At 44.1% G+C, this 13,564-nt stretch overlaps 1 protein-coding gene across 1 annotated transcript; it reads left to right on the forward strand.

Moving 5' to 3' along the window:
- Positions 1-1,525: 1,525 nt before the first annotated feature.
- On the forward strand, positions 1,526-12,664 carry TEX35 (testis expressed 35). Its single transcript, XM_023728068.1, has 7 exons — positions 1,526-1,615; positions 2,374-2,442; positions 3,585-3,641; positions 4,618-4,677; positions 10,578-10,642; positions 10,869-11,055; positions 11,780-12,664. Exons 1-7 carry the CDS (start codon positions 1,526-1,528, stop codon positions 11,906-11,908), a joined length of 657 nt encoding a protein of 218 aa, XP_023583836.1. The 3' UTR covers positions 11,909-12,664.
- The last annotated feature ends 900 nt before the right edge of the window (positions 12,665-13,564 follow it).

A 13,564-nucleotide genomic window follows, 5' to 3' on the forward strand; every position in this document is an offset into this window, starting at 1 on the left:
AGTGGGGAGGCATGTAATTAGGAGCACTGGTGGCAGTTGTTGAAAGTCCTTGGCTGAAAAGTCAGTGGTTCAAACCCACTAGCTTCGTAGGAGAAAGATATGGCAGTCTGCTTCCCTAAAGATTATAGCCTTGGAAACCCTACGAGCAGTTCTCTTCTGGCCTCCAGGGTCGCTGTGAGCCAGAATCGGCTCGCTGGCAGTGGGTTTGGTTTTTGTTTTGGTTTGTTCTTTGGCGATAACGGGCCCTGGTCCTCACCGCTGTGGCCTCTCCTGGAATAGCCCCCCTTCTTCCCTTGCTGAGGGGGAGACCTCATTGTTTTGAACCTGACCTGAGCCCCTCATCTCCATGGCCAAGGCAACCCAGGCCCAAAGCTGCAGTGACCCTAGGCCAGTATGTGGGACCTGGGCATTGTGACCTCAGCTGTTCCACACACAGAGAGGTGCTCACCTGCCTTTCCTTGACCTGTAATTTGCATAGGAGCGGCCTGGTCACGGGGGGCCCTTTGTGGGGAGGCTGGGAAGCTGAAGAACACTCTGGCCTCCTCCACTATGTCGGCCAAGAGGGCGGAGCTGAAGAAAACAAACCAGGTAAAGGAGAAACGCTGCTGAACAATGCAAGGCCTCTTCGAGCTCCTTCTGCATGGAGGTGGGGTGGGAGACAGAGAACGCTCCTGTGAACCCTTGGCTTTTCTCCTCTCTGCTTAGAGCATGAGGTGGCCTCTTTGCCTGGAATGGGGGTGGGATTAATCCTTGGCCTTGGGGTGGGAAGGAAAGAGGCCTCGGCTTACTTCCTCTGGGCACAAGGAGCACTGTCATACCCTTACGACTGCTCATTGAGCCATAATCCCAAGCCAGGCCTGCACCATGTCAGCATCTGACGGGCATGTCTAAGGCTCACAAATCACCTTACCTGGTAAATAGAACGATTACTCCCATCTTATAGATGAGGAAATAGAGGCTCAGAGAGACTACATGTCTTGCCCAAGTTGACACAGCTAGTAAGCACAGCTGAGATTACAACCCATATCTGTCTATCCCCAAAGCCTGTGCTCCTGGAACGATACTTGGCTTCTTTAAAGTTGTCTTAAAGCGCTCTCTTTGCCCAGGCCCTTCCAGTAGGGACAGGGCTGCCTGCTGAATGGGCAGACGCGTGTGTGTAAGAAGAGTATAACATGACAAGATTTGAGTTGTGATGAATCAGGTCGGGGTGTTGGGGGTTACGTGGGCCTGAGCTCAAGCACAGCTGGGCAGGCAGATTGGAGTGAGGGTGCCCTTGCAAGGTCTGAGTGTTAAACCAGTTGCCATCAAGTCGATTCTGACTCATGGTGACCCCGTGTGTTAGAGCAGAACTGTGCTCCATTAGGTTTTCAATGGCTATAATCTTTCTGAAGTAGATTGCCAGGACTTTCTTTTGCAGCACCTTTGGGCAGATTTGAACTGCCAGCCTTTCAGTTAGTAGCTGAGCGCTTAACCGTTCACATCACCCAGGAACTCCTATGACCTCCTTAGCCCTCCCACAGTCGTGATGACTGACAGGCTGACTTCCACCTGCCTCTTTCTGCAGAACAAGAACTGCAAGACAGTTTGCCTGGAACTGAAGGCAGAGCCGACCAAAGTAAGAAGCCTTCTGGAGGCCATGCTGGCAGCCAGGCCTGAGGGCCATGGGGAGCTGGTGTGGAGTTGGGGGTCATTTGCTGTTCCTGGTGACAGGACCTGTCCCAGGTGCTGGGGGATGCAATGAGAGAGAGACAGAGACAAGTTCTCTGTTCATAGAATTTCACACTAGTAACCAGATACATAGAACCCTGGTGGCGCAGCAGTTAAGAGCTCAGCTGCTAACCAAAAGGTCGGCAGTTTGAATCCAAGAGCTGCTCCTTGGAAACCCTATGGGGCAGTTCTACTCTGTCCTATAGGGTCGCTGTGAGTCGGAATTGACTTGATGGCAATAGGTTTGGTTTGGTTTTTTTTAACCAGATACATAAACAAGGAAAAATTGAGTCGTGTTCCATGCTCTGCAGAGAATTAAAATAGGGAGACATAAGTGGGTGGCTGTTTTAGACTGGATGGTCAAGGCAGGCCTTCATTGGAGCTGAAGAGCATTCGAGGCAGAGGAAGCAGCAAGCACAGATGCCCTGAGGTGGGGACAAGCTTGGCTGTTCAAGGGACAGAAAGAACTGAGCCCAGAAGGCCAGAAGGACGTGGGCCTAGAGAAGGAGGAAAAGGATCGAGGAAACTTGTGAGCAGGTGAGGCCCCCAGCCATCACCTCTCTGCCCTGGCCCTCAGGGAGGAACAGAAACTCAGGTCATCTCTCCCACCTCCTCCACCCACACCTGCAGTTTCTAAGGTTCTGTGTTTCTGGTTTCAATCAACAGACGTATGACTACAAAGGAGTTAAACAAGAAGGGCCGTCTACCAAGACAGGAGGGACACGTGAGTTAAAGGTGAGTGTATGAGCCCAGATGGCTGGGGGTTGGATCAGCACAGGGGCAGAGAGTTGGTGGCTGGCAACTCAGCTGAACTCATGTGACAGATAAAACTGCTGGCACCTACAGTGCGGCTCTAGGCCTTGCGATCTCATTCCCACAGATTCTTCCTCTGTTTTTAAACTTTTTATTTTGAAATAATTTGAGACTTACAGAAAAGTTGCAAAAAATAGTACAATGAATTCTAGGATACTTTCACCCAGATTCCCTAAATGTGGGCATTTTATTGTGCTTGCTTTATGCTCATTCCCTCTCTTTGGCTCTCTCTTTCTCTTCCTCTCCCCCCTTTATATACACATGTGTATGTGTGTGTTATATCCTGAACCATTTGAGAATAAGTTGCCCCTTTACTCCTAAATCTTCAGTGTGTATTTCCTAAAACAATATTCAGGGTAAAATTATCAAAATCAGGACATTAACATAGATACAGTACTAATCTACAGTCTTTATTCTAATTTACCGATTGTCCTACAAGTGTCTTTTATAATAGAAGGAGAAAAAAACCTTTTCTGGTCCAGGATCCAATCCAGGATCACATATTGCATTTAACCCATTGCCGTTGCGTCAATTCTGATTCACAGCAACCCTATAGGACAGAGTAAAACTGCCCCATATAATTTCCAAGGAGTGACCGGTAGATTTGAACTGCTGACCTTTTGGTTAGCAGCCGCGGCTCTTAAGCACTGCACCACCAGGGCTCCATGCTGCATCTAGTCTCCTTGAATCTGGAACAGTTCTTCTATCTTTGTCTTTCCTGACGCTGACATTTTTAGGATTACAGGTCATTTATTTGGTAGAATGACCCTTAATTTGAGTTTGTCTGATGCTTCCTTGGGACTGGATTCAGGCTTGGTGCCCTTGGCGGCATGCCACAGAAGTGATGCTGAGTCCTTCTCAGTGCATCATATCAGGAGGCTCACCATGTCCACATGCCCCGTTAGCCTACTTTCTTTACAGCATCTATTCCTGCTTCCCTAATGGGGAGTATCTCTCTGCTTCTCTTTGGCAACACCGCAGGATCTTTCCTTCACTCCTTTTGTCAGTTTCCTTCCATCCAAGACATCCCTTCATTCATTCTCTTCCCCATTTTATTTCTTCAGAATGAACTCAGGGAGGTGAGGGAAGAGCTCAAGGAAAAAATGGAGGAGATAAAACAGGTAAAAGGATGATACTTCACATAACATGGAGGAGAGGGGTAGCTTGAAGAAAATGCAATTCCTAACTTTGAACGATGAAGGAAATCAGGAATTGCATGGAAAAAAGTAACCAAACTAACTCAGTCTCAGTTCCCCAGGGTGCTTAAGTGCTGGCTGGTTTAGAATATTCATTTCTTGTTTGCTGCTTAAACCTGATCTTTTTTCGGTGGGGGGAGAATCTCTTTCCAAATATTGAATGACTAAGGACTCTCTAAGGTATCTCACTGATAAGGTTTGGCTTATGTAACCTTAGTGACTGTGCAGAGTGAGAGGGCTGACTTGGATTTGGGGGCAGTCAAGGACCAATTCCTTTCTCTTCATTCATCTGTCCTGGGATAGCTGTAGAACTAGAACTCTCTTGTTTCTATGATGGAACCCCCTACGCCAGTTGCCATTGAGTCATCTGCAACTCATGGCATCCCCATGTGTGCTAGAACTGTGCTCCACAGGGATTTCAATAGCTATTTTTTTGTTTTTTTTCTGGAAGTAGGTTGCCAGACCTTGTTCCTAGGTGACTAGGTAGACTCGAACCTCCAACTTTTCTGTTAGCATCCAAGCAGTTTAACTGTTTTTATATCACTCAGGAACCACCTGTAGCATGCTTTTAAAAAGGAAATAATCAAGAAAGAAGGTATAATTCAGGCTGTGATCTGAGCTCCACATGTAAGCCTTGCAATAAGCAAGATTTAAGCCTTGGCAAGGCTCGGGGTGGTGATAAGTGACTTGGTGGTAGGTGCACCCTAGATCCTGGCCTTCATAGACCCCTTGGGAAGAAGGTGGATATAATAGGCCATTATAAGTCTATTCCTTGAGCTTTCTCCAGCTCATTCCATAGAAGCAGCTGCTGCCTTTTGCTTAAAAAGCTCCAGAGAAGACTCCACAACTGTCTTCAATAATATGCTGTGTCTTGTCAAGCCATGCCTTTCTTCTTTATTAGATAAAAGATATAATGGACAAGGATTTTGATAAACTCAAGGAATTCGTGGAAATTATGAAGGTAAGCATTTATGGAGTGCCTTCCATATGCCAGTACCATACTAGAAACCATAGAAGAGATACCAGACCCTACCCTCCAGGTGCTTACAATCTGGTAGGAGAACCAAACTCAATTACAAGAAAGAATTAAATAACAAGTAAGTATCACGCTAGATGATAATTGGCTGTCAGTTGATTAGAGGCTTAGAGAAGAGAGAAATGAATGTGCGCTGGAGTAACCAGAAAGGTCTTTATAGAGGAAATGTGTCTAAGTTGAGCCTTGTGGACTGCATTGGAGGATTAATGCAAATATAATAAAAAACCCAATAAGATTATTTTTTAACTCCAGAAATGATGGGGATCATGTAGATTCTAAAACAGTGGTTCACAAACTTTGATGCGTTCCAGCATCACCGGGAGCTCCAATAAGGAGGGGAGTACAGAGCCCGTGTTGTGTTGGGATGGGGCTTGGCCCTTGTATTTTTGCCAAGTTCCTCAGGTTAAAGTTTGAGAACTACTGATGTAGAAGTATAAACAGGCAAATGTAGATATCTGCAATGTTTTTTAAAGAGTTAGAAGAGGTACTAGCCCTAGCAAATATTAAAATTTACGATGTTGTTGTCGTTGGGTGCTGTTGAGTCGATTCTGACTCGTAGCGACCGTTTAGGACAGAGTAGAACCTGCCCCATAGGGTTGTAACTTTAAGAGAGCAGACTGCCACATCTTTCTTCCAAAGAGCAGCCGACAGGTTTGAACCGTTGACCTTTCCGTTAGTAGCTGAGTGCTTAACCACTGCATCACCAGGGCTCCTTAAAATTCATGCTAAAACTATAATAATCAAATCAGTTGGTATAGCCCAAAGAACACCAGAGTACTGAATGAAACAGAATAGATAGCCCGGTAACAGTAGGCATCCATCTGCCAGATATGCGCTAAAAATCACCTGTGGGCTTTTAAAAGTCCTATACCCAGGTCCCAGCCCAGATGAACTGAATAAAATTCTCCAGGGTTGGGCAGAGTTACTCAAGACTCCATAGTGCTTCTGATGCCTACCCCTGGATGAGAACCAGGTCCTAACCACTTTAGCAGTAGTTATGAACCTTGGCTGCACATTAGAATCACCTACAGAGCTTTGCAAACCCCTTATACCCAGGCTGTACCTCAGAACGAATAGATGAGAACCTCTTGGGATAAGGTCCAAGCACCAGTAGTTTTTAAATCTCCCCAGGTTATTTCAATGTACACTCCAGGTTGAGAACCACAGCTGTATTAAATTTTAAAATATGATAGAGGTGATTTTTTGTTTGCCAGTAAGAAGGAAAGGATTATATACTAATTAAGAACAGTGTTTGACAATATGAAGGAAAAACTTAATTCAGTTTGTTAACTCTGTAAACTGAAATAATGTCTACAGAGTAGACTCAGGTAATAAAAACCAATAAGAAATTGTAAGTAAATATTTAACTATCCATTCTAAATATAAAAACAATGAAAGAAGTCACAAAAGAAATGTTGATACATTTAACTATATAAAAATTCTAAATTATGACAGAAAAGCACTGTATGTAGTATTAAAAAGAAAACAACAGGTTGGGGAAAGAATTTTCCACAAATACGATAGACAGAGATAAAAGATTTTATCCTTAACATGAAAAGCTCACACAAATCAATAAGAACCAAATAGGAAAAATGAATAGACAATCCACTGAATATAACTAAAAAGCAATAAACTTATGAAAAAAAGTTTTAACTCATGAGTAATCAAATGAATGCAAATGAAAACAATAATTAGAGAATTATTGCATTCAAATAGGCACAGTTTTAAATTGTGACAATATAGACAAGAGAGGAATGCCATTACTTTTCTGATGGAAATGCAAATTTGTACAAAACTGGAAAGTAATTAGACAATACCCATTGCCATCAGAGTAAATTCCGAGTCATAGCCACCCTATAGGACAGAGTAGAAATGCCCCATAGGGTTTACAAGGTTGTAATCTTTACCTAACAACAACAACAATCTTTACGGAAGCAGACTGCCACATCCTTCTCCTGTGGGGTGGCTGGGGGGTTCAAACTGCCAACCTTTCAGTTTGCAGCTGAGCACTTATCCACTGCACCACCAGGCTCCTTAATTAGACAATGTTGTTGTTAGGTGTCATTGATTTGGTTCCAATGCATAGCAACCCTTTGTACAACAGAACGAAACGCTGCCCGGTCCTGCACTGTGCTCACAATCCTTGCTAAGTCTGAGCCTATTCTTGGAGCCACTGTGTCAATCCATCTCATTGAAGGTCTTCTTTTTCTCTAACCCTCTACTTTACCAAGCATGATGTCCTTCTCCAGGGACTGGTCCCTCCTGATAACATGTCCAAAGTACGTGAGATGAAGTCTCACCATCCTCGCTTCTAATGAGCATTCTGGCTGTACTTCTTCCAAGATAGATTTGTTTGTTCTTCTGGCAGTCCATGGTATACCAACACCATAATTCAAAGGCATCAACTCTTCTTCAGCCTTCCTTATTCATTCTTCAGCTTTTGCATGCATATGTGGCGATTGAAAACACCATGGCTTGGGTCAGGCACACTTTAGTCCTTAAAGTGACAGCTTTGGTTTTTAACACTTTAAAGAGGTCTTCTGCAGCAGATTTTCCCAGTACAATGCATTGTTTGATTTCTTGACTGCTGTTTCCATGGGTGTTGATTGTGGATCCAATTAAAATGAAATCCTTGACAACTTCAATATTTTCTCCGTTTATCATGATGTTGCTTATTGGTCCAGTAGTGAGGATTTTGTTTTCTTTATGTTGAAGTGTAATCCATACTGAAGGCTGTAGTCTTTGACCTTCCTCAGCAAGAGCTTCAAGTCCTCTTCACTTTCAGCAAGCAAGGTTGTGTTGTCTGCATATTGCAGGTTGTTAATGAGTCTTCCTCCAATCTTTATGGCCCGTTCTTCTTCATATAATCTGACTTCTCGGTTTATTTGCTCAGCATGACTATTGACTAATGCCATCGAATTGATTCTGACTCATAGCAGACCTAGAGGACAGAGTTTAACTGCCCCATAGGGTTTCCAAGGAGCGGCTGTTGGATTCCAACTGCCGACCTTTTGGTTAGCAGCTGAACGTTTAACCACTGCACCACCAGGGCTCCTTGCTCAGCATACAGATTGAATACGTATGGTGAAAGGATACAGCCCTGATGTACATACACCTTTCCTGATTTTAAACCACGCAGTATCCCCTTGTTCTGTTCAAACAACTGCCTCTTGGTTTGTGTTCCACATGAGCCCAACTAAGTGTTCTGGGATTCCCATTCTTCACAGTGTTATCCATAATTTGTTATGATCCACACGGTTGAATGCCTTTGCATAGTCAATAAAACACAGGTAAACATCTTTCTGGTATTCTCTGCTTTCAGCCAAGATCCATCTGACATCAGCAATGCTATTCCTTCTTCCACATCCTCTTCTGAATCTGGCTTGAATTTCTGGCAGTTCTCTGTCAACATACTGCTGCAACCATTTTTGAATGATCTCCAGCATAATTTTACTTGTGTGTGATATTAATGATATTGTTGGATAATTTCATCATGCTGTTGAATTACCTTTCTTTGGAATGGGCACGAATACGGATCTCTTCCAGTCACTTGGCCAGGTAGTTGTCTTCCACATTTCTTGGCATAAACAAATGAGTGCTTCCACTGTTGCATCCATTTGTTGAAATATCTCAATTGGTATTCCGTCCATTCCTGGAGCCTTGTTTTTTGCCAATGCCTGCAGTGCACTAGACAATAACTATCCAAAAATATCAAAACCCTTGACTTATCAACTCCACTTCTCAGAATCTAACCTACGAGAATAATCAGAAATATCAGTATGGCTACATATAAAAAGATATTCATCACAGAATTATTTACAATAGCAAAATTTTGGAAACAAACCACAATTTTTAACAGTAGGGGAATAGCCAAATAAATGATGGTATATCCATGTAATGACAATCAGGAACTATCAAAAACAATGTTTAGAAGGAATGCTTATACATAATGAAAAATGAAAAAGCAAGATATAGTAATATATGCAGGTTGACTTCAACTAGGTGAAAAAATAGGTAAATACGTATACAGAAAAAAGACCAAAAAGAAATACACCAAAATGACTCATTGTGGTTATTTCTGGGTGGTGAGAATTTTTTCTTTTATATTCCTCTAAATTTTTCAAATTTTCTACAAAGAACCTGTATTATTTTTACATTTAAAAGCAAACCCAATAAGGGTTTTATTTTGTTAGTGGGTAGGACTGGGTACTGGAGGGCACAAGGAGCCTGTTTCTGGCACAGGAATAGCTTGACCACAGCAGGGAAGCTGGATGAACATAATGTGTATCCCAGGCAGTGGGGAGATCAGTCATAAAAGTGGATCATTGGGGGACATTGTGAGCAATAGAATTGAATGGGCACAAAGGCAGTGGATAATGAAGGCCTTTGAAAGACAGGCAGACAAGCTGGGACTTGATCTGTAAGCAGTAAGAGACCTCTGGAGGTTCTTAATCAAAGAAAATGTTAGGAGCAGCACTTCAGAAATCTTAGCCGGCAGCTGTTTGCAAGGTGGCCTGGGAAGCGGGGAGGTGTTCAGGGAGCAGGTGGGGGCTGTCTGTGAGCAAGAACACCAGACAGGAGGCTGCATCTTGGCTCAAGGTGATGAAAGCAGGGCTAGGTGTTAGAATAGAAGGAAAATGATAAATCTGAAAGATGCATCCAAGGAAAAAGAACAGTTCTGGGTGATGGATTCAATATAGAGAACAAAGGAGAGGTAAGCACCCATGATGACACCAAAGTTTTAATCTGGGTGATTAGTAGGAAGTGTGACAATGACAAGAGAGTTGGGAAATAGAGCTAATTTAAAAAGGAAAATGATGACATGCGTTTGGGACATGAAGAGTTTGAAGTACTTGTGAGACTATAGGACATTTTGACTCCAACTTTTTGACCCAGGGTGCATTTTGTCTTCAAGGATATTTCTACTCTGTTTATAAATACAGATATTTTATTCCAAATTTATGCTAACATTTAAAAATGCTTTTGAGTAAAATACTTTCTGAAATTATCTCTACCCAGACACCATATTTCCTTGATAAATTTTCCACAGCAGATCAAATAAATTGCTTCCATATGTTTCTTTTTTTATTCAGATTATTTTCGCTGGAGGAAATTATTTGTCTCTTATATTTTATGATGATGATCGACCAGACCTGTTTTTGTCCATAACAGATATTGTCATGTATAGCTTCTGCCACCTTAGAACGTCTTTTGTGGCCACTCTTTCTACCAAGTCCAATTTTCCCTGGTCAAATTTTATAGGTCTAAACGATGCCAAGAATATTTCATTCTTCTGTCAGTTCTTAGTAAATAATGAACGTTATGTGCCACTTTAGGCACCATCAGTTTTATTTTGTGTTGACCATTTCTGCCAGGAATTGAGTAAAAGATGGCGTAATTACAATACATAGGGTCTGGGTGCATGGCAGGGGTCAAAACATGGGAGTCAAAATGCCTTTGGGGTCAGAAGATTTGTTTTCTTGGTTCCATCACTTCATAGGCATTAAACCAAGACAGATACTGGTTTCATCCAAAGCGTGAGATCAGATAAAAGAGTTCCTGGGCTGTGACTCAATGAGAGACGTTGGATAAGTCCCCTAATGACTCTGACTGTGCTTCAATCTATCATGGAATGGGAAGGGGGAAGGGAGAAGTGGTATATGTTGTCACCTCCCTCCCCTAAAACCACCTCACTTAAGTCTGGTGAGGATTCTTGAGGAAATAAGCTGATGAGATCGTCTCTGAATGGTTTGCAGAGAGAGGCTGGGGAAGTAGATTTCAAAAGCCCTTTAAAATAGATTCTAGCTTTGAATTCTCTCTTAAAGGACATGCAGAAGGATATGGATAAGAAGATGGAAGTCTTAATAAACATACAGAAAAGCAACAAGCTGTAAGTGTAACCTGCTCCCATCTCTCCTCATCCCTGAAGCGTTCCCCTTGACTTCGTAAATGACCTCAGGATCCAGATTGCATTTGACTCTCCAGGGAGTGGTCTTGGCTTCTATTGCCCCAGTGGCTTAAAGTCAACACCTTCCATGGCTACCACTATTACTGATTATTGCCTTCCCATCTTGGAAATGGTCTCAACAGCTCTCTGCCCCCTCCCTGACTCCCAGACCCCTTAGAAAAGGACCAAAAGAGCAGCAGGAACTCAGGCTGATGGAAAAGACTGACTCAGACCCACCATTCAGGCTCAATAGAATGGACAGAGTTGACAGAGCACAATCTGCTCATCTCAGGAAGATCACGGCACCACAAAAAGTAAAACAGGATGCACTAGATTCCATTCATTGTAGGACCTGTGTAAGTGAAGCCAAGCCCCATCCTAGCACTGGGACTAGACACCTGGGCTCCTGTTCCTCCCTATTTTTCTCTGAGCCTTCTCACTCCCTCACCTCTTGCTTGCAAAGGGACTTGTACAATCCCTCTGATGTCCCCTGGATGCTTCCCTAGTCTGGAGCCCCCTCTTAACTTTCTTGCAGTCTAGACCCGGGGAGAATCCTAAGCCATGACAATGTACGATTCAGCCTTTGGATGTGCCTGCCCCTAAGTGTCACTGGGTTATTCTGTCCTCTTGTAGCAAGGCCTGATTAGGGGCCCATCAGGCCGGCCATGCTGGGCCAGAGAGAAATGATTGTTCTTGTGCCACTTCCGTCCTCTGCGGGAGAAAGGTTTGTTGTGTGCCCCGCAAAAAACCAAAGTCAGAGGTAGGTGACTTTTCTCAACTGGGTGCCTCATCAATTGCAAAGAGAGTGTGATAGGGCTGCGTTTGCATCAAACCCCACTATGTAGTTTTGAGGAGGGGATAGGATTATTAGAAGACACTGCTGCCCACCACCGATACACAGAAGACATGCATACCAATAGGCATCAGTGACATCCGGAAGGGGGATTGGGTAACCAAGTCCAGAGGCTGCTGCAGTCTCAGGAGGGAGGGGCTTGCTCCCAGATGCCCTTTCAGCTGGGTAAGCCCCCAGCTGCTGACCTGAACTTGTCTCAGGTTCCTGCCTTTCTTCCCACCTCACAGGAAACTTCCATGCCAGGCCCGGGCACCTTTCTCACCCTTGATATCTGGAGCTGCCTTCTTATTCAGCTGTACTTCAACCCCAGCGCAACCAGCGACATCCTCCCAACCTTGTACAGTCATAAAACCTAACAGCAGCTCCTCCCCACACCTCAAGCTGCACAGTAAGGTCTTGTTGCCCTCCCAAATACCACCCTGCCTCAGGCCTCCACCGGGAGATTAAAATCTTCATTTAAAGCCAAAAGGGGGTCACTGTTTTGAATATCAGTCCAAAACTTAAGTGTGCAAAGAGTGTCACTTTTTCTCGTTCTAAATCGCATATTTCAGACTCCAACACCTCTTCCTGCTTCCTGATGGATTAGTGAGAAAATCCACCTTAGTCATCCTCAAGATCTCCCGTACAGCTACCTCATCCCTCCACTCCACCTGGTTCTCAAAGGTCCCAGGTCTTACATTAATAGGTCAAAACACCAGAGGCCACGTCAGTCTGTGCTGGTCTCAGCAGAGACCCTGCTGTCTTATTCACCTGGTCCCTTCCTGTCCTTGACTTCCTGCTCCTGTACTGTGTGCATGGGGCCTGACATCTTGGGGAGTGCAGGGAACCCCCAGGCCCAGGGTCTTGCCTGCGCTGTTCCCTCTGAGGTATTGCCACCTAGCAGGGGGCTGGGATGGGAGGAGCTTCCCACTGTTCATGGAACTTGGTCCCCTTTCTGGGCTCTGAGGAGCCACCTTCTGGCAGCCTCCACGGCTTCCTCTCCCCTCCCCTGAAGGAGGCATGTCCCTCCAGAGGTCTTAGGCCTTTACATATGGGGGGATGAGCACGGACCTTCTGACTACTGTACTCTCTGCCCTGCCCCAAATCCCCTAACTGAGGGAAGATGAAGCTTGTCTGCTAGCTTGAAATAAGAGCAAAGGCACAGATAACAGTATTTTAATAAATTATCCTGCCATGAGTGCGATTCTTTGGATATGCTTTTTTTTTTTTTTTTTTTTTACAGAAACTTGTAAAAAAAGTTGATATAGTAGTACTTATGAAAATACCTTGGGGGCAGAGGGTGCGGTTGGCAAACAAATGGAGAAAGAGTGTGTTATTTGCGTAAAAATACGTACGGTTAATGAGATTCCATATTTTATTTCACACCAGCTGTTTCTTGTTTTATCCTTTTCTAAGTTTGCTGATTCCAGTTCCCTTTGCTGTGTAACATAACATATTCACAGCTTCTGAGGATTAGAGAGTAACCATCTTTGAGGGCCATTCTGCCTACCACAGGACATTTCCCAGACCCTGATCCTTGACCGCCAAACCTCCAAACAGTTAGGGACACTACATTATTCAGTTCTGTGCTGTGGTAGTTGTAAAACAGGTCCATAAATTCTTTGATGCTTCTTCCTTTAAGAAGTGGAGCCTAATTCCTCTTCCCTTGAGTGTGGGCTGGACATAGTGACTCACTGCTAATGAATAGAATATTGCAGAAGTGATGATGTGTTACTTCCGAGACTAGGTCATAAAAGACATGGTGGGTTACATCTTGCTCTCTCTTGGATCACTCACTCTGAGTGAAGCCAGCTGCCATGTTGTGAGGACACCCAAGCAGTCTCATGGAGTGGGCCATGTGGCAAAGAACTGAGGCCTCCTGCCAACAGCGATGTGAGTGAGCCATATTCCAGCCCCAGTTAAGACTCAAAATGACTGCAGCTCTAGCCAGCATCTTGAGTGCAGCCACATGAGAGACCCTCCGCCAGAACCACCCAGCTACACTATTCCCTAATTCCTGGCCTGCCGAACTG

Source organism: Trichechus manatus, unplaced genomic scaffold, assembly GCF_000243295.1.
Source record: "Trichechus manatus latirostris isolate Lorelei unplaced genomic scaffold, TriManLat1.0 scaffold00021, whole genome shotgun sequence".
Lineage (NCBI taxonomy): Eukaryota > Metazoa > Chordata > Mammalia > Sirenia > Trichechidae > Trichechus > Trichechus manatus.

Bases quoted from the DNA above. Each gene is read 5' to 3' on its own strand.
- TEX35 (XM_023728068.1), top strand. From the start codon at position 1,526: ATGACTGACAGGCTGACTTCCACCTGCCTCTTTCTGCAGAACAAGAAC. The intron at 2,443-3,584 runs GTGAGTGTATGA...TTATTTCTTCAG, and splicing joins GAGGGACACGTGAGTTAAAG to AATGAACTCAGGGAGGTGAG. The intron at 3,642-4,617 runs GTAAAAGGATGA...CTTCTTTATTAG, and splicing joins AAATGGAGGAGATAAAACAG to ATAAAAGATATAATGGACAA.